The following is a 22849-nucleotide window of genomic DNA, read 5'->3' as shown; positions in this document are numbered from 1 at the left end:
CTGGTCGGAGCACATGCCCAGGTTGTGGGCTCGATCCCCAGTAGGGGGTGTGCAGGAGGCAGCCGATCAATGATTCTCTCTCATCATTGATGTTTCTATCTCTCCCTCTCCCTTCTTCTCTGAAATCAATAAAAATATATTTTAAAAAGAAAGTTAACTAAGTGAGGGGGGAGCATTCCAAGCAGAGGAAACAGTATGTTGTAAGAGTCCCGTGACTGGGGGGGAGGGAGCACAACCAACTTTAGGAACTGAAAGGAGACCAGTGTGGCTACAGCATAGACAAGGAAAGGAGAAGTGGGTCAGATGGGCTGGGTGGGTGGGGGCCAGAACTCTAAAATCCAAAGAGATAATTTTAGCTGGATATATATACGTATTGGGAGCATAGTCAGGACATAACCAAATATGCTTACTTACTTCCACAGAAAATGAAGTAGGAGGAACTTTAAGTAAAAACAAATTAACTAAGCCCTGGCTGGTGTGGCTCAGTTGGTTGACTACCATCCCGTGCACCAAAAGGTCACCAGTTCAATTCTGGTCAGGGCACAAGCCTGGGTTGCGGGTTTGATCCCTAGTCGGAGTGTATATGGGAGGCAACTAATTGATGTCTCTCTCTCTCTCCAATCAATAAAAATATATTTAAACAAACAAAAGAAGTAAAAAAGAAAAAAACAAATGAACCAAGATCAATAGTTCAGGAAGAGGTAAATTCACTATAGTAAATATTTCCCCCCAAATTTCAGAAGACAAAGGTCAGGGATATGCTTGTGGAATGAATGAAAGAATCATAAGTGATGGATGAATAAAGATCTGGGACAGTGTTAGACATGTCCATTTCCAGTCATGCTGCCAGCAGAGGCCCCTGCCCTGGCTCTGCCCCTTCCATGACAAATCGCCTGCAGTGCTCTGCCTTCGGGCAGCCATGGAATTCTGTACATGTGACCGTCATGGCGGTATCCCACCATATCCCAGTGATGGTTTGCTGCTTGCCTCTCCCACTAGATTCTGAGCTCCTTGAGGTCCGGGACATTGCCTTACTCATTTTTTCATCCCCAGAGCCCAGCATAGTGCCTGGCACATACTAGATGCTCAGTAAGTGTTGCCTGAAGGAATGTACAGGGTTCTGCCCATATAAATTTAACTAGACTGCATGGTGGTCAGGATAATAGAAGTGAGCAGTTGCCTAAGCCTTCTATACCCTCAGGACTAACAGCAAACATTTCAGGAGAGCCAGCTGCATTAGACATCTGTTTTGTGGCCAAATCTTAACTTGCTCTTACAGGGATCAAACCGAGGACCTTGCTTTTCTTGTGTGTGTGTGTGTGTGTGTGTGTGTGTGTGTGTGTGTGTGTGTGTGTTTCCTGTGGGTGTGTTCAGGTCAAGTCAACAGGAACTAAGCCAGAAAATCCAAAGGATGAATTGTCTGTCAGTCTTCTCCGCTAGCCTCTGATATGGATATTCTGACTGTGAGTAGCCTTTGTTTTTCCAAGCTACAGGCGTCACCTCCTTTTGTTCATACAACACTTCTATGAGGTATTTAACTAAAAGTGGTTAAATGATTCATCCAAGGTCAGGGCAAATCAGTCAGGCCCAGAGGTTTTTCTCCTACATTCATTCAATGCCTTTATTTCCTACCCAGCACTTTCCCTGGTACCCACCTTGCAAGAAGATTATTCTCAGTGGCCACAGTTGGGGAGATGCTCCGGATAGTTCCTTGGGCCTTGTTCCTGCTGAGAAAGCTCTGGTGGGAAGCAGAGGGGGTCCTGCCAGGGGCTGCAGAGATCCACTGTACCAGAGAGGGGAGAGAGTTGGGTAAGCCAAATCTGCTTTCTCTCACCCTCTCAGGGAAGCTGATACAATATGCAGCTACAGAGCCATGACCCAGACAGGGGCAGCCAAGAGCAGCCAGGAGGCGGGAGGCTTGTTGAACTCAACTGGAGACAGACAGCAGCCAGGAGGGAGGGGGAGCCATTTCCTCCTGAGTCCAGGGCCAGGGAGCCTGCAGGCTGGAGACAAGCTAGTGTTGTCAGTGAGTCCTAGACACCGATGGCAGCTGGCTTCTACAAGATGTGAGCTCCAGTCCTGCTCTAGAGCTGCCCACTCAGGATAGGGACTATGCGCCCTTCTTCAGAAGAAGGACTCCAAATCCACTGGCAGCTTCCTGTCCCTTTGGAGACCAAGGTTTGCTATAGGGTTAAGTGGTTAGATGCAAAACCTCAAGAATCATGACATTTTTTCATATTGGAGGAATTCACTAAACCACTGCTGGGTGCTGAGTTCTGGGCATTTACTTAAAGATGCAAGGGCAGTCTCTATTCTTAATATGTTTACAGTCGAGAAGGAAGGTGAGCTAACACACAAAACTATACATGAACATGAATGTGGTTAAATGTCATAAAGAGAGGATTAGAATCCACCTTAATGAAGGCCAACCACAGGGAGGGCCATCAGGGTGGCCACAGTCTTGAAAGGCACCTGGGATTAAATCTGGAAGACAGAGCCATGGCAAATCCATGGCTGTTGAGCAGTTTCCATGGTTGCAACCTTCTTTTCTTATCTAGGAGGATAATAATTATCAGGTGCTTATTGGAGTCAGACACTGCACTGAGCACTTTGCATATACCACCTCAGGTCATCATTAAACCACCCCGAGGTGGGTCCTCTTATCCTATTTTACAGCTGAGAAAATTGAGGCCTTAAGAAGTTAAATAAAGAGTAGTTCTTAATAGTACTTATCACACAAAAACCAAAAGTTGTTAAATAACTCATCCAAAGTTAATCAGCTAGAAACAGTTGGAGGTGGGATACAAAGCCAGCATATATTGAAAAATTGAAATGTTACATAAATCTATAAACAGCTACTATGATCCGACAGTGAAAGCTTCCCCACAGACGCTGGGGCAATGCTCAATAGCCTATGGAGCAGTCCAAAGGCAACCCTGGGTGGCATCTCTCTCTCTCTGGTGCCAGGCTCCTAGACTCTAAGCTGCCTGGGAGGGGCAGAGACCAACAACTCCAGGCAGGAGAAGGCAAGGTCAGCAGAGAAAGTCAAGACCATAGACTTTAGAATTCTGGGGAATCAGGTGAAAGTCCCACGGGTGAGCCAGGTGATAGTCCGTCTGGACTCCAGGAAATTTCTTTATTCTGACAGGTATGGTTCGTCTGTGTTTGCTTGCCCCCGGTGTCCAAACTTCCCTTAAGTGTCTTGTGAACAAAAAAGGGACTATGTAGCAAACCTGGAGCCTCAGGGCACTATCTGGGGTACCTGACAAGCCCAATGACCAAAAACCCACATGGATGGTCTGATCCTGAACTCCTGACTGGGCAGGCTGTGGCAGGCAGTCCTGTCCCAGGTCCGTCGCTTCCTTAGTGAAGGCCAGTTTTCACTGAAACTGAGCTCTGTCCATTGCTCTTATGCCTGTAAGATAACCTGCCTTTGAAGCGTCAGAGTAATTTTCTTTTCTAGACCCCTCAAAACATTGTTATCTTGCTCCCCATATACCATCTCCATGTGCTATAAATGTTAACTATCCTGTGCCCACCGATGCAAATGAAGCATGTGTTTCTCCATTTTGGTTTTTATCCAATTTTACAGATTTTCCTGCTCTGCTTTCTCCTGCTTCCTTAACCTACCACCAGTGGATTTCCTGTAACCTTCCTTATGTTTTCTCCTTTGATTCTAATGTATAAAATAAGCTGTAAAACTTGCTATTTGGGGAGCATTTTTTCCCATCCTTTGACATCTTGCTTTTGGGCATGTCCTTAAAATTTGGTTCAAATAAACTCGAATAAAACTTTCCCATAGGCTGGACGTTCTTTTGTTGACAGTCTCAATGAATCAGAAGCTGTTAGTTCTGACAGCGATTTTAGAGATGATCGAGCTCAATCCCTTCAATGTGGAGAGCACTGAATGCTTTCTCTTTGCTTCAGCAGGTCATCTTACCACTAAACACTGATGTAAGTTATTTCCCTTGATTGCAAAACCCAGAAAAGAATCTTACAACTACTGTGTGCATCCTTTGAGAGGCTCTGTCAAACCTGTCTGTAATATTTATTCCATTTGCAGACTCCCCTTTTGTGGTGGAGGCATGTGGGTGGGTAGGGGTTTGAGAGCAAAGCCGTGCATTTCTCTAATGTTGCAAACAGAGACTACTGTTGCCTGCCTGTGTCCTTCTGCCTCTTCCCTTGGAAGCCCCAGCGTCTCTGCCATGTTCAAGGCCAGCAGCCATCCATTTTGTCTGCCAGGCTCCTTATCAGCCTGCCCCACTGGCAGTCAGAGCTAAGTTGACTCTTTCACCTGCTGGCTGCTCATCTGAGGCACATGATGTGTGGAGAACAGGCTTCCATGCAGAGAGGAGCCAAGACTTTTCCTCTCTGAGCTTAAGCAGATGAGGAGTAGCAGCACTGGCATGCTAGGTCCACCCCAGGATCTCATGCCCTTACTCTCCATTTGGGACAGCAAACATCTGAGCTCTATGGCTACCATGGGGCAATGAGCAGAGGACAGGCGGGGAATGCCTGCAGAAGATGGAAAAAGTCACGGCTCTTCTGCCACATTCGTAAGGAGCTAGCTGGGCTCACCACACTGCTCACTCTCTTCCAGGACCGTCCCACCAACTATACAGCCCAGCTCCTGTGCTGCACCCTCTACCCTCCCCTCCACTTTTCCGGAACCAAACCCCTGATATCAAGAGCATGGTAGGTTCCCATAGCAATGGGACTTTTAACTGTTTCCATAGCAACCAACACCCAGGCCATTTAGTTGCTAGTCAACTGACAGCTGTAAATGAATAGGATTCAGTTTAGAATTCAAGGGATAGGCCAGGAGATTCTCTTCTTAGAAAAAGACACAACCACCCAAAATGACTCAACTTTGTCTAAAGATTCTTTAAGGCAGCATCTGTGGAGATCCAGCGCCACTTTCAAACTCAGGTCACACAACACTGCCCATCCCATTACACACACACACACACACACACACACACACACACACACACACTCATACACACCCCTAAACTGAATATCCCAGGACTTTAAATACTCCAAGCCCTAGTTCCTGTTCTGTGTTCTCTCCAAAGGGCCCTTGGGAAAAACACTTGTTTCAGATGACTATTATTATGGTGACATTTCTCACACATAACCCTTTCCTCTCTGTCGATCTCTTCCTATGTACCACAACCCTGTCCTCATAACCAACCCAGTGACTTAAGCAATATTTGCTTTTTGGATTATCTGTGTGAATGGCTATTTCCAGATCATCTTCCCTTAGCCTGAACCTCACCTGTGTCAAGCCACCCTTCCTTTATTGTGGGTGTTCTCAGAGAACAGACTGTTTTATCAACCTTTGCAAAGCATCATTAAGATGAATTTATTTCCTTTAAGAAGTCAACTAAGATTTCAAAGCCAAGGAGGACTGGAAATTACTCCATGCTTTTTGCTTTTTATTGGCCTGATGGGACTAAATGCCAGCCTCCCACCTAGCACTCCACCAAACCGGGGACATAGGTATTGTGTTCCTTTTGCTCCGTAAGCAGGGGTGCCTCTCATTTTTTTGTGTGTGTGTGTGTTTTTTTTTTTTTTTAAATCATTGGAGTCTGGAATTCATGCAAGAGAGATGTGTCTAAGCCTCCATGGCTTGCTCAGTGGACGAGAAAGTATGAGACTGTCGTTGGAAAGAACATGACCTTTTTTATACAGCCTAAGACTCAGTGCTTCTCAGTGTTTTAATGACTCCGGGGGCATCTGTGAACCGTCTGTACGGAAGATGACCTTTCAAACTAATCCCCCGCAGGAGCCCTAACTAGCTCACTGCTGCAGGATCCACGTGGCTGCACACTGGCCGGTAAACAGGTATAAGCTGTTGCCTTACCCTTCTGCTCTGACTGAAGGGTACAGGTTAGCGGAACTGCTTTTCTCCTGTCGTGTCCCATATGAAGGTGGGAGTATGAAGTGCAGGGTGGGTAGCCTTTAGCCTCAAAAAAGCTCAATGACATGAAGAGTCTTCTGGGGATAGGGAGAGAGCAGACACGAGAACTGAGCTTTCCTGGGCACCTCACAAAGTTGGGTGCACAGAGGACAGCCTTATTTTTCCAAGGTGACATACCACACCTCAGACTGAATTTGCTATTCCTGATGTTTCTAGGTGAAGAACAATGCCTGCCTCCCAGAGTAACTGCTAACATATACTGAGTCTGTGCTATGCGCCAGGGGTCATGCTAAATGTTTTACATGCATCATCTCATGTAATCCTCAGAGCCCTATTGTAATTATCCCTATTTAGCATGTAAGGAGACTGAAGCACTGGAGAGCATAGGGATTTATAAAGATCGCACTGGTAGCCTTATTAATTGGTGAAGCCAGGATCCAACTACTGGCAGTCCGAAGCCAGCAGCCACAGAATCCCTTCGGAATTCTTACAAGTCTGATATACCTAAGGACCATCATGGGGAGGCAGAGAGGGCTGTCCCTCCGGTCACAATGTGATGGGATACACAAAAGGTCTTAGCTACAGAGCACAGTGGTTGAATGGCTCTGGGAATTAACTAGAATATCTTGGCTGTTGATAACTTTATTCCCGATCCCTGGCTGTCCCCTGGTGGCTTTCCTGGGAAACTCACCAGCCAAAGAAATCCAAGTGAAATTAGTGGGATGAAAAGAACTGGACCAAATGACTTATTTGCTGTATAAACACCCTAACCAAAAACAGGCAAGCCTTTCAAGGTCCACATTACACAACTCACTTGTGACTAGCGGGTGATCCCTGTGACAGCTACAAGCTGACTGGTAGTACACTGATTAAAACAGGCAGCAAAATCTATGCCCCATGATTACACTTGTACTTCAAGCGCAGGAAACAGGATTTAATTAATGCAGCCATTACTTGCAACTTCACGTCATTTTTAAGCTTCTAGGCTTGCCTCGTGGAAAGTTCCCAAAAGACTACTATGCTTCACGCCAACTTGCAACTGAACTCACCACCCCCACCCACTTCAATTCCGTTCCCTTGCCCTTTCCGATGTTATTATTCAACTAGATGATGTTGGCTTTCACTGCTTGTTTCAAGCACAGTTGGTGGTATAAGCTTATGCAAATAAAGCAGAACAAAGTCATTTCCTATAAAATACTAGTAGATAGCTAAGATCTAACTGGGCAAGAAGGGGACAAAAGGCAGTTTCTGAGAGTTGTGTCTTTACTGCACTCTGGGACCATGGGACTGGGTATCCATCCACCTTCCGTGGATCTGGGGGAAATACTCTGATAGAAGCGGGTGACCTAAGCACAAATGCAGAAGATTGCCAAGTTTTTATTTATTCAAAGGGACATTTCCAGGTGCATAAAAAAATCAAATTAATGTTCAAAAAAAAATACCACACCAAAAACCAAACATCTGCTAATCAATTGTTGAATTTAATGAAAACCACTTAAGACAGAAAAGGAGAAATGAGATAACCACGGAGAACCAGCCACCCAGAGTTGAGTTTGTCGCAGACCACCTCCCCCTCTGCTGAAACGCGGGATACCACTGGAGACCAAGTCATTATTGTTGAGGCAGTGGAGCTGGAGGCGCTGTCAAGAGTCAGCAGGCTTGTTACTGACTCAATGATGCACTGAACTCAATGAGGCACTTGGAGATGTAACACCCCAGCTCGAGGAATGTGGTTTGGAACCTGTCCTCCACTGCAAGGGCCAATAACCTCAGGGCAGGTTATCTAATATCCCTAAGCAACCTCATTCTGGTCCTGTCTGACTGGACCCTCCTTATTCCAACAGTAAAAAACACTGAAGACAATTAGGTCAATCCCTACACACTCTCTTCTTTCCTTCAACCCTTTTACAAAAGATATTACACGGGCAGCAGTTCTAAGCTCTCCGGAAACAGGGTCTGAGATGCAGTTGGAAGTTGAGAGGCATAAACAGCAGTTTAGAAATTCCTTTCCTCTTATGGCACTGATTTAGTTTAGACTTGGCTTCTCCTCCCCTCCCTCCACTCATGCTCTCATCCCCAGACGGACATACTGGCATCAAACAGCTCTAGTTTTCAAGCTGTACTGGGATTTCCCAGCAGAAGAGACACTGGTCTTTGTCATCCCGAAGTTCCCACTTCACCACCAGTTTTATCTGGAGAATGAGAAAAAGAATTGAGAAAAATGAAAATAGGATCTCATCTCAATTGGTTTAACTATGAATCCTACGAGTACATTGTAATAAATTGCCCAATTCCTCACGCATTTTTTCTTAAATCATGGCATCAGGAAAGCTGCTTGGGAAGTGGACACAGCCTGTGTATTTAAACTTTAGAATAATAACCTAGTAAACTTATCAAATATAATGTCTAAAGCATTTTTTCCATAAATGAAGGCTTACATAAAAAATAATTTTACACTGAGACAATTTCTCTTGTATTTGGCAATCTGATTCAGCTTTTCCCAATTGTAACCATGAAGAGCAGAGATTGTTAAGTATAAGAAATTTACTGGTTAGTTGGAAATGAAACTATCAAAGCAGAAAGGATGTCCAAAGAAGTTTACTACCATATGAATAATTTCAGGAAGGATAATCCTTGTAGCATATAGTTTCAGTTAAATTCTCTAAACTGCTTTTAAAAAAATTGATTTTAGAGAAAAGGGGAGAGAGAGAGAAAGATTGATGTGTGAGAGAAACACTGATCGGTTGTCTCCCACACGTACCCTGACTGGGGATCGAACCTGAGACCGTTCGGTGTACAGGACAAAGCTTCAACCAAAAGAGTCACAACAGCCAGGGCTTAAACTGTATTTTTATTTCCTTTCTTAAAATTCAACATTTGAATGACAGTGATACCCAGGTTTCTCTAACCTTGTTTTGTAAGTTTTTCAAGAACAAGTATACATTAACTACTGTTTCCCTTAGTACTTAAATTAACATAGTTTAAGTTTAAGCTGTTTTTCAAATAAAATTAATTCACTTAATAACTACCACATAGAAAGTGCCTACTATCTATCAGGCCCTAACTAGACACACTATATAAATAATTGAGGCTCCAAAACGCCCGCGATTATAATGCTACTTTGCATATTAATCTACAAACCTGTCCCTAACCTATAGGGTCTCTGACATCCCTTAAACATAGACTCGCTACATTAGAGACTTTTTAGGATGTTCTTTAATTACTTGCCATTTCTAGAAAATCAATGGCCAGATTGCTCCTGGAAAAAAGTAATCCCGCCGAAACTGGGTTGGCTCAGTGGATAGAGCGTTGGCCTGCGGACTGAAGGGTCCCAGGTTCGATTCTGGTCAAGGGCATGTACCTGGGTTGCGGGCACTTCCCCAGTGGGGGATGTGCGGGAGGCAGCTGATGGATGTTTCTCTCTCATCGATGTTTCTGACTCTCTGTCTCTCTCCCTTCCTCTCTGTAGAAAATCAATGGAATATATTAAAAAAAAAAAAAAGTAATCCCTTTACTTCCTCCATTCTTATCAAGATTCTTAATTTTAATACAGGTCCATTCCAGCAGGCTCTATTTTATAAATGTTTGGTAGAAGAAAAAGTAGGCATGGCAGGGTGAGTCAGAGGTGAAGGTAAGTAGGGGTTGGAGGGGTGTGGAGGGGAGAAAGAAGAGTGGAAAAGCTACCTCTCTGCTATGGAGCTAACAAGCTACTTCTCTCTTGTTAACAGATTAATGGAGAAACCAGGATTTTCTGATGATAATGCTATGACAACTTGAAATCTTGAATTATTTGATATCTGACTAAAATCTGCCGAAACCGGTTTGGCTCAGTGGATAGAGCGTCGGCCTGCGGACTGAAAGGTCCCGGGTTCGATTCCGGTCAGGGGCATGTACTGGGTTGCGGGCACATCCCCAGTAGGGAGTGTGCAGGAGGCAGCTGATGGATGTTTCTCTCTTATTGATGTTTCTAACTCTCTACCTCTCTCCCTTCCTCTCTGTAAAAAATCAATAAAATATATTTTAAAAAAAATTTTAAATCTTTTGACACTTTACAGGTTTTGAAATCACAAGACTTGGCTCTAAGTCTAGGCTGTAATATTCCTTTGCAGAGTGGACTCTGTTCATATTGCATAATATTGGAAGCTCAAATTTCTTCAACTGTAAAAAAGGAATAATATCATCTCTACAAAGAGTGGTCCAGTGAAATATCCTAATATATAAAAAGCCAGGGGCCGTCACAACCGAAACCACCGGACAGACGACCGAATAGCAGGCTGCGTAGGGTGACCAAGCCAGCAGGGGAGTTAGTGAGGGACGGCCAAACGACTGAACAGCAGGCTGCATGGGGCGACCTGGCCGGCAGGGAGGTTAGCGAGGGACGACCAAACAACTGAACAGCAAGCTGCGTGGGGTGACCAGTCCAGGCTGGCAGGGGAGGCAGTTGGGGCAACCTAGCAGGTGGGGTGGAGCAGTTGGGGTGACCAGGCCAGTGGGGGTGTAGGGGGGGAGTTGGGGGCAACCAGGCTGGCAGAGGGGGGCAATTGGGGGCAACCAGGCTGGTGGAGGGGGGCAGTTAGGGGAAACCAGGATGGCAGGGGGGGTCAGTTAGGGGCGATCAGGCAGGCAGGCAGGTGAGCAGTTAGGAGCCAGCAGTCCTGGATTGTGAGAGGGATGTCCCAGATTGGAGAGGGTGCAGGCTGGGCTGAGGGGATCCCGCCCTACCCCACCCCCCGCCCCATGCACGAATTTCGTGCAATGGGGCTCTAGTTGTATATAAAAATGGCTATCTATTAGGCTATAGACAAAGAACAAAAGAACTCTAAAAAAATATCTGTGTACCTCGTGATTCCTAACACTCTAACTTATTTCCTTCCCTCAGGCACCTTTACTTCACAGAGTAGAAGGACTCAACTCCACTTTTTTCTTCCTGCCCCCCTCTCAGATATCTAATCTAGTCACAAGATCTCCAGTGTCCTCAACAACAAGGTCACTTACCGAGGGGTACGCACTCTTCACTGGCAGTTTAGCCATGTAGTTGTAAGTCTTGTTTTTTTCGATGGGGCAGGTGACTCCACTCTTACAACCATCAGGTTCAGGAATGGCAAAGGCAATTGGGACGCCCATCACGATGCCATGCACCACGGCTTTGCTCCCTTGAGACTGAGTACCTAAGAGGAAAAAAAAAAAAGAGAGAATAGTGATGGAAACAGCCTATTTCCAAACTCTAAATAAAAATTCAGATATATTCTCGATCAACCGCATTGCTATGATAGCAAACCATAATGTTTACAGCTCTTAATTCCTAGGGTCTATTTCTCTTTGTAGTTATGCTTTGTACCTCTGTGAATGCAGAGCAAGCATTTACTACAAAACTTGAAAAATTACTGAATTATGCAAAAAAAAAAAAAAGGGTATCAGTGCAAAACACACACACAAAGAATTGTTTTCTTTGCTTTTAACCCCACCTTGCCCCTCACTGCCTTTCACAGTTTCTCAAGAGAATCAGAGCTACTTGGATAAATAATCTCATTCAACAAAGTAACTGATTTTTGGCTGTTAACTTTCTATTTACTATTCCCATCAGTTTCTGTCAAAGTGGATTATGTATCTTAAAGAGTTTTAGGAGGCTGGTCTCTGAATTCTCAAATACTCCCACACAAAGGATTCCATTAGAAATTAAGAATAAAATAGAAGGCAATGTAGAAAGAAGGAATACAGAATCTATATACATACCATGGACTGTAGCAGTAGAAAAAGAGGTAACCCTTTAGAAACTGGGTAAGATTAGAAAGAGGTGCATTTCTGGCTAAGCTCTGCCCTCCAGATGAAAAGATGGGCAGGAGGAATAAATATAATAAAATGAGGGCAACCAGAATTATAAGCTGTTAGGTCATTCTGGAGATCCGGACTATTGGCTCTGCTGTGTGTGTGTGTGTGTGTGTGTGTGTGTGTGTGTGTGTACCGTTTCCAGAGTACTGAGAGGATGTATCAGATATTAAACTGGTAAGAACAGGTACTACACTTAATCTTAGCCCAAAAGCAGAGAAGCGATGGACTGTTTCTTTCTCTCTGTCTGGGTTGGTGATTACTTTTGTTTAGAAGTCACTTTTTTTTAATTGGAACAATAGAGAGGCCAGGAAAGAAAATAATTCTAGTACTTAGAGATGTCTTTAGGCTTAAGAATAAGAGATGACAGGAGTGGGGGATATGTGCAGTGAAGAAGGAAACTTTATTCAGTGAAAAACAGCTTAACTGTGATACAGCATGGCTGTGAGGCAGTGCTGGGCCAGGCCCTCTCTGACTAGACAGCTCTGCTCTGCGCCTCCATGATCTGCTTTGCTCTGCTTCCTGCCAGTCTGCTTTTTCAGCTCAGCCAGGAAGACCCATTCTCCAGTCTTCAGTGCAATGGGAAAGTGTGTTTTGATAGTCTTATTAGACTGTCTAATCTAGTTCCAAAGGATAGAAAATAAAAGAAGGATTCAGGGTAGATACCTCCCTAGAAATAAAGATTATGCGGTTATCTAGATTCCTGGAAATCTGAAGCTGATGAATGTGGTACCAGAAAGCAACAGGTTCCAATGTTTCTTCAAGTTCAAGAGATTTCTCAGATTTTTTGATTGCTTCTTGGGTCCCCAGTGAGTTCCCTAAACCTAAATATTAATTACTCTTGTGTTTTGAGGCAGAACACAGACTTAATAGCTAGAAGGCATATTGCTTAAAATAACATTTAGAGGAGTTCCAAAGTCTACAGAATTGGGATCTGTACTAATACTCTGAAGTCTGTAGCTAAATAGCTGACATTCCCATAAAAGCCTACTGCACAATATGGTCCGAAATAGGACACAGAGAGCCAAGCTGTCTTCTCTCACCTGTGAACACATGGAAATCTCTCTTTGCTTTGAGGAAGTCTGGACTTTGGGAAACAGGCAATATGGGAACCCCATATGAGAAGGATGTCCAAGGATATAGCCAATCCTAGCTATACACAGGCTGGAAGGGAGGTCACAGTGTGGGGAAGCACGCGACGCAATTGGAATGTCTGTAAGGAGGATTCGCAAAAGGTCGAGAGCCTCTGAGGGGACCTTGCCGCGGCAGCTCCTACCTTGACTTTTCCAAACAAGTCCGACCCCCAGGGTGTTTTGCTAGAATCTCTATGTTTAGTCTTTAAAGACTCGACCTTGTAGAAGCATATACTTTCTCAAGGATACTTATTCTGCTGATTGTATCTAGAGGTTAATTTTAGTTCAAGCTGTGTTACAATAAAAGCCAAAGGAGGCAGGCGAACAGGGCTACTTGGCAGTGATGGCCAAGTAGTGCCTTAGCCCTCTCTATCACAGAAACGTGTGTTAGAGGAATCATTCATCCGTCGTTCAGGGTCTGCCGGTCAGCCCCGGCATCACAGAATTCTTACTGCAATTCCCCTCCCCCACATTCCCATGCTCATCCCAATACTTGAGACTGATGTTATGTTTAAGATGAAGTTGAAGGTAAGAGCCACTTTTACTCACTACTGGTGAAGGTGACATTGACAGCGTAAGACTGCCCTTTCTGCAGATGGCAGGGCTGAATGGGGCATGGGATCACATTCACTTCCTTTATAACTCCAACCCCGGAACCTGCAAAAGAAGAAAAATGAGTTGAAATAGGAGAAAAAATAAACCACGTAGGTTGTCCCTACCTAATGTGAAGATGCTCTATTCTCCCAGTTAGGGTGAGCTCTTTCTCCTTTGACCATCAGCGATCTCCAGGGAACTGCTCATATTTGATGCGTGAAGGGGAATTAAGGACATTAAATATATATAGCCACTCCACTGCTCTGTAACCTGGGAGGTCTATACCATGAAAAATCCTCCCCCCAAACACCCCCCCCTCCCCGATTTTAAAGCAGCACACATATCATACAAGTGATGGCTCAAGTCCCAGCACTACTGCTTCCATTTGGAATCTTGACACTGGCTGCTCCCAAACTGCCCTCCCTCACCATCTTTCAATCCAGTACTGGTATCTCTCCAAATTAGTGGTCTCCAAGCTTTGTATATGCCCACCAATAAGAACAACTTTAAGCATTCATCTCCAATACACAGATGTGTACACTCCACTTTGGAAACCTGTGTTCTTCAAAATAAGTATTTTTGGGGCAAGGTATGTGTCCTTTAAAAAAAAAATCAGTCTAAAAAAGGACAAAAGTGCTATTTGTTCACAATAAATGCTTGATCAGAAAAGGTAAGGCACAAATCATTAAAAATCCCGTCATCTCACTCAGGCCCCAACACTGGACAGCTGAGTGGGAGAGAATGCAAGAGAACTGCCTGTTAACACTGCCTGTAACAGGGTAAGGGCAAGCTCTGCAATTCAGCCACCACTGTTGAGAGGTAGACTCAGACCTCATGCCTGGGTTTGAAATCTTACTAATCTCAATAATGGCTCCATTACTTACTGTGTAACCTCAAGGCAAGATACTTAACCTCTCTGGGGATAGTAACAGTACCTACCTCATAGAGCAGGTGAGCTAACACACATGTAGCTCTGAGATAAGTGTTTGGAACATAGTCATGCTATGCAGTATGTTCCCTTTATCCACGGTTTCTCTTTCTGCGGTTTCAGTTACTCATGGTTAACTGTGGTCCAAAAAGATTAAATGGAAAATTCCAGAAATAAACAATCCATAAGTTTTAAATTGAGAATAGCATGTCTCACCCAGGACATGACTCACCCCTTTGCTCAGCAAGACACTTAGCATCTGATTGTCCCGTATTACAATGCTTGTGTTCAAGTCACCCTCACTTTACTTAATAAAGGGATGGCCCCAAAGAACAGTAGTGATGCTGGCAATTCATATATGCCGAAGAGAAGCTGTACAGCGCCTCCTTTATGTGAAAAGGTATGTATGTATAGGAAAAAACATGGTATATACGGGGGGAGGGGGGTGGCAAAAGTAGGTTTACAATGGTAAGTATGCAAAACAGAGTTTATTCTTGCGTTACTATTTATTAATTATTGTATTATTTCCTATATGAACACCTGTAAACCTAGTTTTGCCCACCTTGCATAGGGTTCGGTGCTATCCACGGTTTCAGAAATCCACTGGGGGTCTCAAAACATATTCCCCATGGATAAAGGGGGGCAACTGTATAACTATTTACTAATTATTGTAATCATACCAGGATTCAGCCCATAAATTTAATCTAGAGTAGCTGCTCCCGGGTGGATTAGCATGTTCCCTTTTGCCACACAAGGTGGGCCTCTCATCTCAAATATACTTTGTGGGTAGAAATTAGGGATCCAGGTGATAGAATAGACTGTCTCTAAAGTAGAATGCATGAAGACAGAAAGCAAACTGAAGGCTGAGAGCACGTTACTTGCTTTGTCATCACCGTCCTGTAGGATATGAAGTGAGAAGCTCAGGTGCTCTTGGGCGTAACAGTCACCATACTGACCAACGCTGCTCCAGCTAGTCTGTAAGTACCGTATCCCCAGCTTGTTTCTCCACCATGGCAACGTTCTCAAACTCTACACTCAAGAATTCTCTTCTCTAAGCACTCTGTTCCACTCTGTCATAACCTCCATGGATGGGGGGAGGGGGGGGGAAGAGGAGGGGGGACCCAGAACTTTAATCAACAACCTATTGAAAATCAGTGCTTATACCAAAGCTTTCTGAATCTAGCTTTTCTGCCTGCTTCTTTCAAGGCTGGGTCACATGATCTACAAGGAACTGAGTAAAGGATGGTACTTGTAGCTCCTTCATCCAGTTTTTCAGCTGACAAGAGGTTCTTGCACTCCCAATGTCAACAGCACTAACTCCTCAGTCCCAACCTGCAAAAATTGCAAAACTAGTTTGCCTGGCCCTACTTCTCACTTGAGGAGATGCCACTCCACACAGTGGAACTCAAAAACTTTTGATGTGGGCACTAAAGTTTTTACATTGTATTTCCCAATTCAAAAGTAAATTGAAAATCTGTAGCGGAAACCCTCCTTCCCTTAAGAAGTTCTTGCCGTAGGTATACACCTGCTTTTTTCAAAGGAGTAGAACAATGTTTGGATTTAATTTTTTTTTTCCCAAGGTTACCACTGAAACCCAAAGTGGCTCAAAAACACACACTAGTTTCTTATTGCTTATTAGTTGCGAGAACTTGGGCAAGGTACTCTATGTGCCTGTTTCCTCATCTAGAAAACAGATTATGAGGGTTGAACGAGTTAAGACAGTGTCTTCATCCAAATGTTGGCCACTAAATTTAACAGAGGGAAAGGAACCGCATTTGTTAAGTAATAACCGGCCAACAGTCTTTATTCCTTCATCAATCTGTCCCCTGGCCCCCAACTCTGCTTTGTTGAAAAAGTAAACGAGGGGATACCTTTCCACTATGTCATCAAAATTCATGTCGAAGCAAAAGCAAAGTTGGGAGCTAGGGGACAGGCTGATGAAGGAATAAAGACTGTTGGCCGGTTATTACTTAGTAAATAGCATTTACTATTACTTGGGAACTGGATATAAAGGAGCAAACTTACGCTGGCTGTTCTGCTCTGTTACTTTGGTTAAGTTACCTAACATCTCTGGAATTCAATGACTGACTATAGGATCTCCAAGTTCCCTTCCAGCTCACGAATTTTATAAAATCAGTCTCATGCCTTGCACTTATCATTATACCGCTTCACTTCAGGAAGCTTCAGCAGGAGCAATCAATTCTGTAGAACTGACCGAACGAACTCACAATTTCTACACCCCTCCCCCTCCTTTTATTTCCCAACGAGACTCCAACCACCGCGGCAAGGGGGGTGGGGGGGAAGTAAGTGTCACACGCTGCGACCAGGAACACGAGTTCTATAGATAGGAGGAAATGACAACATTCCATAGCCCCCCCAGAACGCTAACGGAGTTAATCACGAAAAGGAGAACTGACTTTCGACTTGTCAGCAAAAGGTAAGTTAAAAAGGAAAAGCAAACACAGTGGGGAGGGAGAGGTCATCCAAGATACAAGGCAAAAATACAAGTTGTGCGCCCCTCCCCTCGCTCCCGCGCTGTCTATGGACCTTTACGTGTCTGCCCTGCAAACTTTAGGAAACTTCGGCAGAAGGTCCACCCATCGCCGGGGACGTCCAGGGACCCCACACGCGCGTTCCAGGGTCAGAGACAAAGCTGTGGGTGGGCGAGTTTCCTGAGGACGACACCTTCTCCCCCGCCCGAACCGACCCCACTCCAAGAGGGGTCCGAGGCTGAGCCTGGCCGCCGACGGGGACCCGCCCCACCGAGCTCTGGTCTCAGCGCGAGGTGCCGGCGGAGGCTCCCGCCGAGAGCGCGGAACCTCCGGCGGGCCCGGGACTCACCGCAATCCTTGAAGTGCACCGGCTCGGCCAGGGCGGAGGTGCCGAGCGCCAGGAGCAGGAGCGCGGCGGCCAAGCAACACATTGCTGCTGAGGAACTTCCAAGCGCAAGGAAGGAAGAAGCGGCCGCCGGAGTCACAAGATAAACCTGCCGGGGCGGGGTCGGGGAGGAGCTCTATCCGGCGACCTGGCGCCCGCAAACAAGGCCTCGGCCCGCCCACGCCCCGCCCCCGGCTGCTGGGACCAGGCCCCGCTCGGTCTCCGCCCACACTGTCCGCTCGGCCGCCCAGCGGACTCGGATACATCTCCGCCCCGCCTCTCTCGGCAGGTCTCGGCTGGGTGGATGCATTCTCACTTTCGCAATGGGAGCATTCCTAGCCAATAACATGCCTCCGCTACTCGCACCGCCCAATAGGCGTGCTCAGAGGCAGGGTCTCTTGGGGTCCCGCCTCCGAGGCGCTGGCGGAGAAGGGGATTGGGGCGACGCGAGGGGCGGGGTTTGCTGAGGAAGATGGCGGCCGCCAGGGGCTTGTCCCTAACGGCGGCGGCCCTGAGAGCGGTCACCCCCTGGCGGAGGAGCAGGTACCCAGCTTACAAGGACACTTGGGAAGTGTGTTTAGGTTTTGTGACTTCCCGGACTAAGCGGAAATGAAGGTCCGGGGGAGGTGAGGGTGTGGCGCGAGGCTGTCCGGTTGGAGGTCGCCAGGTCTGTCGTGAGATAGTGCAGTGGGAGTCGCCGGGTGTGGCGGGAGGCCGTCCAGGTGGGGGTCGCCAGGTGTCCCTCTGCTCGCGGGCTCACCGTCCGCCCTTTGCGTGTGGTAGGCTCCTCGCGGCGTCCGCCCGACCTCCGGCGCTTCGGGAAGCGTCGTCCTCCAGCCCCGAGGCTGACGAAGGCCAGGTTCACCTCACCAACAGCTGCGTCCAGGTGAGGGGGGCGGCGGCCGGGACCGGGGCCTCCCCGGGGCCCACCCTTCTGCCGCCCCGACGGGCGGGCCTGACCCCCTCGTCCTGCGTTTCAGAGGCTCCTGGAGATCACCCAAGGGGCAGAATTCCTCCGGCTGGAGGTGGAGGGGGGTGGATGCTCCGGATTCCAGTACCGATTTTCGCTGGACACAGTGATCCACCCCGACGACAGGCAAGGAGGAGGGGAGGGGGCGGGGGTCCTCGGAGTGCGCGGGAGGGGAAGCGTGTGTGGAGCTGAAGGCGCACTTTTATTCCGGACTTGAGCGGGTTGCTCAGGATGCTCCACACCACCCCTCCCGCGCACGGGGGTGGGGGTGGGGGTGGGGGGGTGCACGTGAAGGCGGGCTGTCCTGATTCCAAAGAACCCAGTTACAGGAGGGAGGTGGGCCTTCCTGGGCCCGCGGGGTCGCCGATGGGAGTTAGGCCGGATGAGGTGCCGGGTCTGAATTTCCAAACGTTTCCCAGGAGTCGTTCCGTTGGATCTTTCTGCCTCCAAAATCGGCACCGTTTTGGAAAACCCGGAATGCGCACCTCTCACGCCAGGGCTCGGAGTGTGGGGGTGTTGGTGTTTAGGATCGTCACTGATGCTGTCCTGTGTGTGGTTTGCTTTTTGTGTTTTTGTTTTTTCCTCCCCAGGGTATTCGAACAGGGCGGGGCCCGAGTGGTGGTTGACTCTGATAGCTTGGCCTTCGTGAAAGGCGCCCACGTGGACTTCTGCCAGGAGCTGATCCGAAGCTCCTTCCAAGTGCTGAACAACCCGCAGGCGGAGAAGGGCTGCTCCTGTGGCTCTTCCTTCTCCGTCAAGCTTTGATGAGATGGCAGGCGGCCCAGCGTGGCTGCCACGGGGACCCCTTCCAGGCGCCTGGAATTCATCGATGTTAGGGGTTTCCTTCCAATCATGTCCCTCCCACGATTTGGTTTCCCGCAATCCAGGAGTGTTGTGTGTTGCCACTGTGTTTTCCAGAATGTGAAGCAATCTTGACTCTTGACTTAATTTCTCCTGCACCCTTCTAAGGCCAAGGCTCTAGGTCAGCGGTCCTCAAACTTTTTAAACAGGGCGCCCGTTCACTGTCCCTCAGACCGTTGGAGGGCCGGGCTATAGTTTAAAAAAACAACAACCATGAACAAATTCCTATGCACACTGCACGTAGCTTATTTTGAAGTGAAAAAACAAATGTTTTCGGCGGGCCGCATGTGGCCCGCGGGCCGCAGTTTGAGGACCCCTGCTCTAGGTGCTGCTCCCTAAGGTTTGTTTAAGAACTAGTTTGAAACCCAGTGTAGTCTGGAGAGGCTCCAAGGTTCCAAAATGTGAGCTGCTTCTCTGGCCTTCAGAGCTGCTTGTACATAGATGTCTAACTCTGTATAAAAGCCTCGTTTTGAAGCAAGCCCCGTTTACTTGTGTTTTGAATCAGAGTCACAGATTAAATAGCGTGAACGCTCATTGGTAGGCCAGAGAGGATGGGAAAGGCATCTCGCCCTTCCTGAACGTGCTCCTGGACTTGTCCTTATTTTCTGTGCAGCTCATGCTCCACTGCCCATGTGCTAGGGCAGATAGATTTTCTTACCACACTCAGAATTCTGTTTTTATTTTATTTATTTTTAAATTTTAATTTTCTTTTTTCCATCACCATTTATCCCCTCTATCCCTCTTACATACTCAGAATTGAGATTCACAAAACCAAAAAGCCCGTCACTCAGAAAACAGACCTAACTCCCACTGATGCCTTAATCACTTGGAAAATAGCCGCCACATTCCTACAGACATTTCAAGATTCTGTGATCATTTAGTGACTGAATCTTTTAAGGATATGTGGCTTCACTTACCTTACGGCGTAAAACGCCTCTGGTCTCACACATAGCAGAAACTGGTCCCTTTTGTTGGAATAGATAATAGATACTCGGGGATTTTCTTTTAGGTTGAATTACCAGATAAAATGCAGGCTACCCAGTTGAATTTGAATTTCAGATGAACAGTAAATAATTTTTAGTATAAGTGTGTCCCAAATATTGTATGAGATATACTAAAAATTCTTTGTTGTGTATCTGAAATTTAAATTTAACAGGGCATCCTGTATATTTATTTCTTAAACCTGGCAACTTGATTTTAGGATTACTGAAGTAAAAGCATTTTAAGCCACAAATTCCAATGAATTTTAAAGTACTTATTTGGGCCCTGGGTGGGTGACTCTGTTGTCCAATACACCAAAAAGTTACGGGTTCAGTTCCTGGTCAGGGCATATATCTGGGGTGTGAGTTCAATCAGGCAACCAATCGATGCTTCTGTCCTTTCTCTCTCTCCCCCTTCCTCTCTAGAAATCAATAAAAACATATCCTTGGGTGAGGATTAAAAAAAAAAATTAAAGTACTTATTTGGGTATAGCTTTTATATAGGCTACAGAGCTAGAAATTGCTGTGGTATGTATCTGACTGCTTGGGGAGCCAGAATTGCATGGACTGACAACTAAAAAAAGACAAAAATACCACCCCCATGAGGAATGATTTATAAATACTAATCTTGGGAAACTACACCCAAATTGATTCTGGAAGAATTATTGGTTAAACACACCTTTTCCTCCAGAGCCTACTAGTAAAAGTTCGTTACAGCAAAAACCTGCATTTCTGGACTGGATTGAACCATTTCTAGACTGAATTAGAATTAAGGTCATTTGCCGAAACCGGTTTGGCTCAGTGGATAGAGCGTCGGCCTGCGGACTGAGGGGTCCCAGGTTCGATTCCGGTCAGGGGCATGTGCCTTGGTTGCGGGCACATCCCCAGTGGGGGGTGTGCAGGAGGCAGCTGGTCGATGTTTCTCTCTCATCGATGTTTCTAACTCTCTATCTCTCTCCTTTCCTCTCTGTAAAAACTCAATAAAATATTAAAAAAAAAAAAAAAGAATTAAGGTCATTCAATAAAAGAATTTACCATTAAAGAATGGCAATACAGACTTAGAGACAAAGTATCTGAGATAGAAACTTAGATGCTTACATATTTAACATGGGAAAATCTAGGACTTCGAGAAAACTGATCATGTGTAGACAATGTGTACAAAGAGGGAAGAAGGGGACACTCAGAAACCTGAGCAGATTTCTTAGCAGATTTTCATGGAAGGAGGCAGAAACTAGTGTACCATGGAAGCATCTGTGTGTAACTTTACTAAGACATTGAAAATAGCTGCCAGTACCTGGCCTAATAAGATTTTCAGCTCAGTATAAGTCCTTTCATCTTCCCTCAAAAAAGAGATCTTGCTATATTTTAAGTGTTAGAAATATTCTTCCAGAATATTTTTGTGGGTTACTTATTGATTTCGTGATTTTAAAATTTATAGTGAGCATCAGCATAATAGCTTTAGTAGCTAAATAAACCATTGAATTGTAGTGGTTTATTAGGCAGAACAAGGTCTCTTAGAATGCCTATATGTAAGTACCTACTGTTAGTGGGAAACCTGGAATTTTGTGTGTAGAAAGAGTGGATTTGGGAGAAATCACCTTATTTCACACAGAAAGCTTTATGGGGGAACCTCAAATAACCAGAAGTCTCCATCGGAGGTGGGTGACAGAAATTTTAAGAACACAGCGTGGGGACAGTGGCAGTTTGTTGGGAATAAACAGTAAGCAATATAAACAGGTTTAGGATCTCTTGCAGGCACTTTCTGACCAGATGTCCTCTTCCTGGCAGGCCATAAAAGCCAGCAGGTAGTTTCACAAATTTTGCTCACTGCAAATTCATTTAGGAAAACTTTATACTCTCTTAACATCAGAAGGGAGGGTTTTGGGTTTGGGTTTTTTTTTTTTTTTTTTTTTTGCCTCCCTTTACTTTCAAGGGGAGCTTATTAAGGCCCTATTTGTTGCAGACTTGATTTTATTTAACTGTATATGCAGGCTAGTCAGTGCGTGGGGCATCATGCCCTACCCTTTGCCTTAGCAAAACATAATAGCACAGGAACCAGAGGCAGGGGAGCCCTGGATCTGCTTTATGTTGTGAATAGCTTTATGTTGTTGCTCCAAAGAGGGGGCCTTTGGCCAACGTCCAGATCTTACCTTGTGGCATGATGCTTTAGGTATGTGATTGATAGTGACTAGTGGTATGAAAACTATAGGTTTCCCACCTACCCTTCGTTTCTCTATGATTAGGAGAAAATAGTAGAAGATACTCTTTTTTTCTGAGAACTGAGTACTATTCTTTTGGCCTTTTGCTATAAAGCATCCTAGTGGAAGGTTGACATTTGGCAGGGACATCCTGTATAGAGAAGTGGGCAGCACTGATGGTCATGGGATAGCTCTCCCTTAGACTCTCGCCCTGAGCTGATGTCACACAGCTTGCAGCGGGCAGGGCCTAACACTGTTCACGGCAGCATTACGGTTCTGTATGTTTGTGTCAAGCAGGAAACTCTACTTTTCTATGTATCTAAGATAGGCATTAATGATTGCTTTTTAAAAATTTCTCTGCCATTTCTCCATGGAAATACCACAGGACTGCTTAAGGGAAGTTTGCTTTAAGAAATTTTGAGTCCAAGCCGGTTTGACTCAGTGGATAGAGTGTCAGCCTGCGGACTGAAGGGTCCCAGATTTGATTCTGGTCAAGGGCATGTACCTCAGTTGCATGCTTGATTCCTGGCCCTGGTTGGGGTGCATGCGGGAGGCAACC

General features: G+C 45.8%; 2 protein-coding genes and 1 pseudogene across 3 annotated transcripts; 1 reads left to right on the top strand and 2 right to left on the bottom strand.

Annotated features, from left to right (window-relative positions):
• Positions 1-7383: 7383 nt before the first annotated feature.
• On the bottom strand, positions 7384-17428 carry NPC2 (NPC intracellular cholesterol transporter 2). Its single transcript, XM_059690595.1, has 4 exons — positions 17246-17428; positions 13432-13539; positions 10919-11091; positions 7384-8115 (listed from the first exon to the last, which is right to left on the bottom strand). Exons 1-4 carry the CDS (start codon positions 17325-17327, stop codon positions 8029-8031), a joined length of 450 nt encoding a protein of 149 aa, XP_059546578.1. The 5' UTR covers positions 17328-17428; the 3' UTR covers positions 7384-8028.
• On the bottom strand, positions 11877-11975 carry LOC132223020 (U2 spliceosomal RNA; annotated as a pseudogene).
• A 283-nt stretch (positions 17429-17711) lies between the features above and the next one.
• Positions 17712-19590, top strand: ISCA2 (iron-sulfur cluster assembly 2). 2 transcript variants are annotated; one of them, XR_009452056.1, is made up of 5 exons: positions 17712-17824; positions 18065-18167; positions 18262-18377; positions 18842-19233; positions 19438-19590. XR_009452056.1 is itself a non-coding variant. In XM_059690586.1 (4 exons), exons 1-4 carry the CDS (start codon positions 17754-17756, stop codon positions 19014-19016), a joined length of 465 nt encoding a protein of 154 aa, XP_059546569.1. In that variant the 5' UTR covers positions 17725-17753; the 3' UTR covers positions 19017-19590. The 2 variants fall into 2 exon arrangements, 1 of the variants encoding a protein (XP_059546569.1); XM_059690586.1 differs by having other exon boundaries at positions 17725-17824; positions 18842-19590.
• The last annotated feature ends 3259 nt before the right edge of the window (positions 19591-22849 follow it).

This window comes from Myotis daubentonii, chromosome 1 (assembly GCF_963259705.1).
Source record: "Myotis daubentonii chromosome 1, mMyoDau2.1, whole genome shotgun sequence".
In the NCBI taxonomy this organism is placed as follows: domain Eukaryota; kingdom Metazoa; phylum Chordata; class Mammalia; order Chiroptera; family Vespertilionidae; genus Myotis; species Myotis daubentonii.
Note: the sequence above shows the minus strand (reverse complement) of the source record. Positions and strands in the feature narration are given on the sequence as shown.

What these genes read in the sequence shown, in the direction of transcription:
- NPC2 (XM_059690595.1), bottom strand. Translation starts at nt 17,327, where the DNA reads ATGTGTTGCTTGGCCGCCGCGCTCCTGCTCCTGGCGCTCGGCACCTCC. An exon ending in CAATGTCACCTTCACCAGTA is followed by an intron (nt 11,092 to 13,431) that starts GTGAGTAAAAGT and finishes TTTTCCTCTTAG; the next exon opens with GTACTCAGTCTCAAGGGAGC. An exon ending in TGAAGAGTGCGTACCCCTCG is followed by an intron (nt 8,116 to 10,918) that starts GTAAGTGACCTT and finishes CTCATTCTCCAG; the next exon opens with ATAAAACTGGTGGTGAAGTG.
- ISCA2 (XM_059690586.1), top strand. Translation starts at nt 17,754, where the DNA reads ATGGCGGCCGCCAGGGGCTTGTCCCTAACGGCGGCGGCCCTGAGAGCG. An exon ending in ACCCCCTGGCGGAGGAGCAG is followed by an intron (nt 17,825 to 18,064) that starts GTACCCAGCTTA and finishes TGCGTGTGGTAG; the next exon opens with GCTCCTCGCGGCGTCCGCCC. An exon ending in GTGATCCACCCCGACGACAG is followed by an intron (nt 18,378 to 18,841) that starts GCAAGGAGGAGG and finishes TTTCCTCCCCAG; the next exon opens with GGTATTCGAACAGGGCGGGG.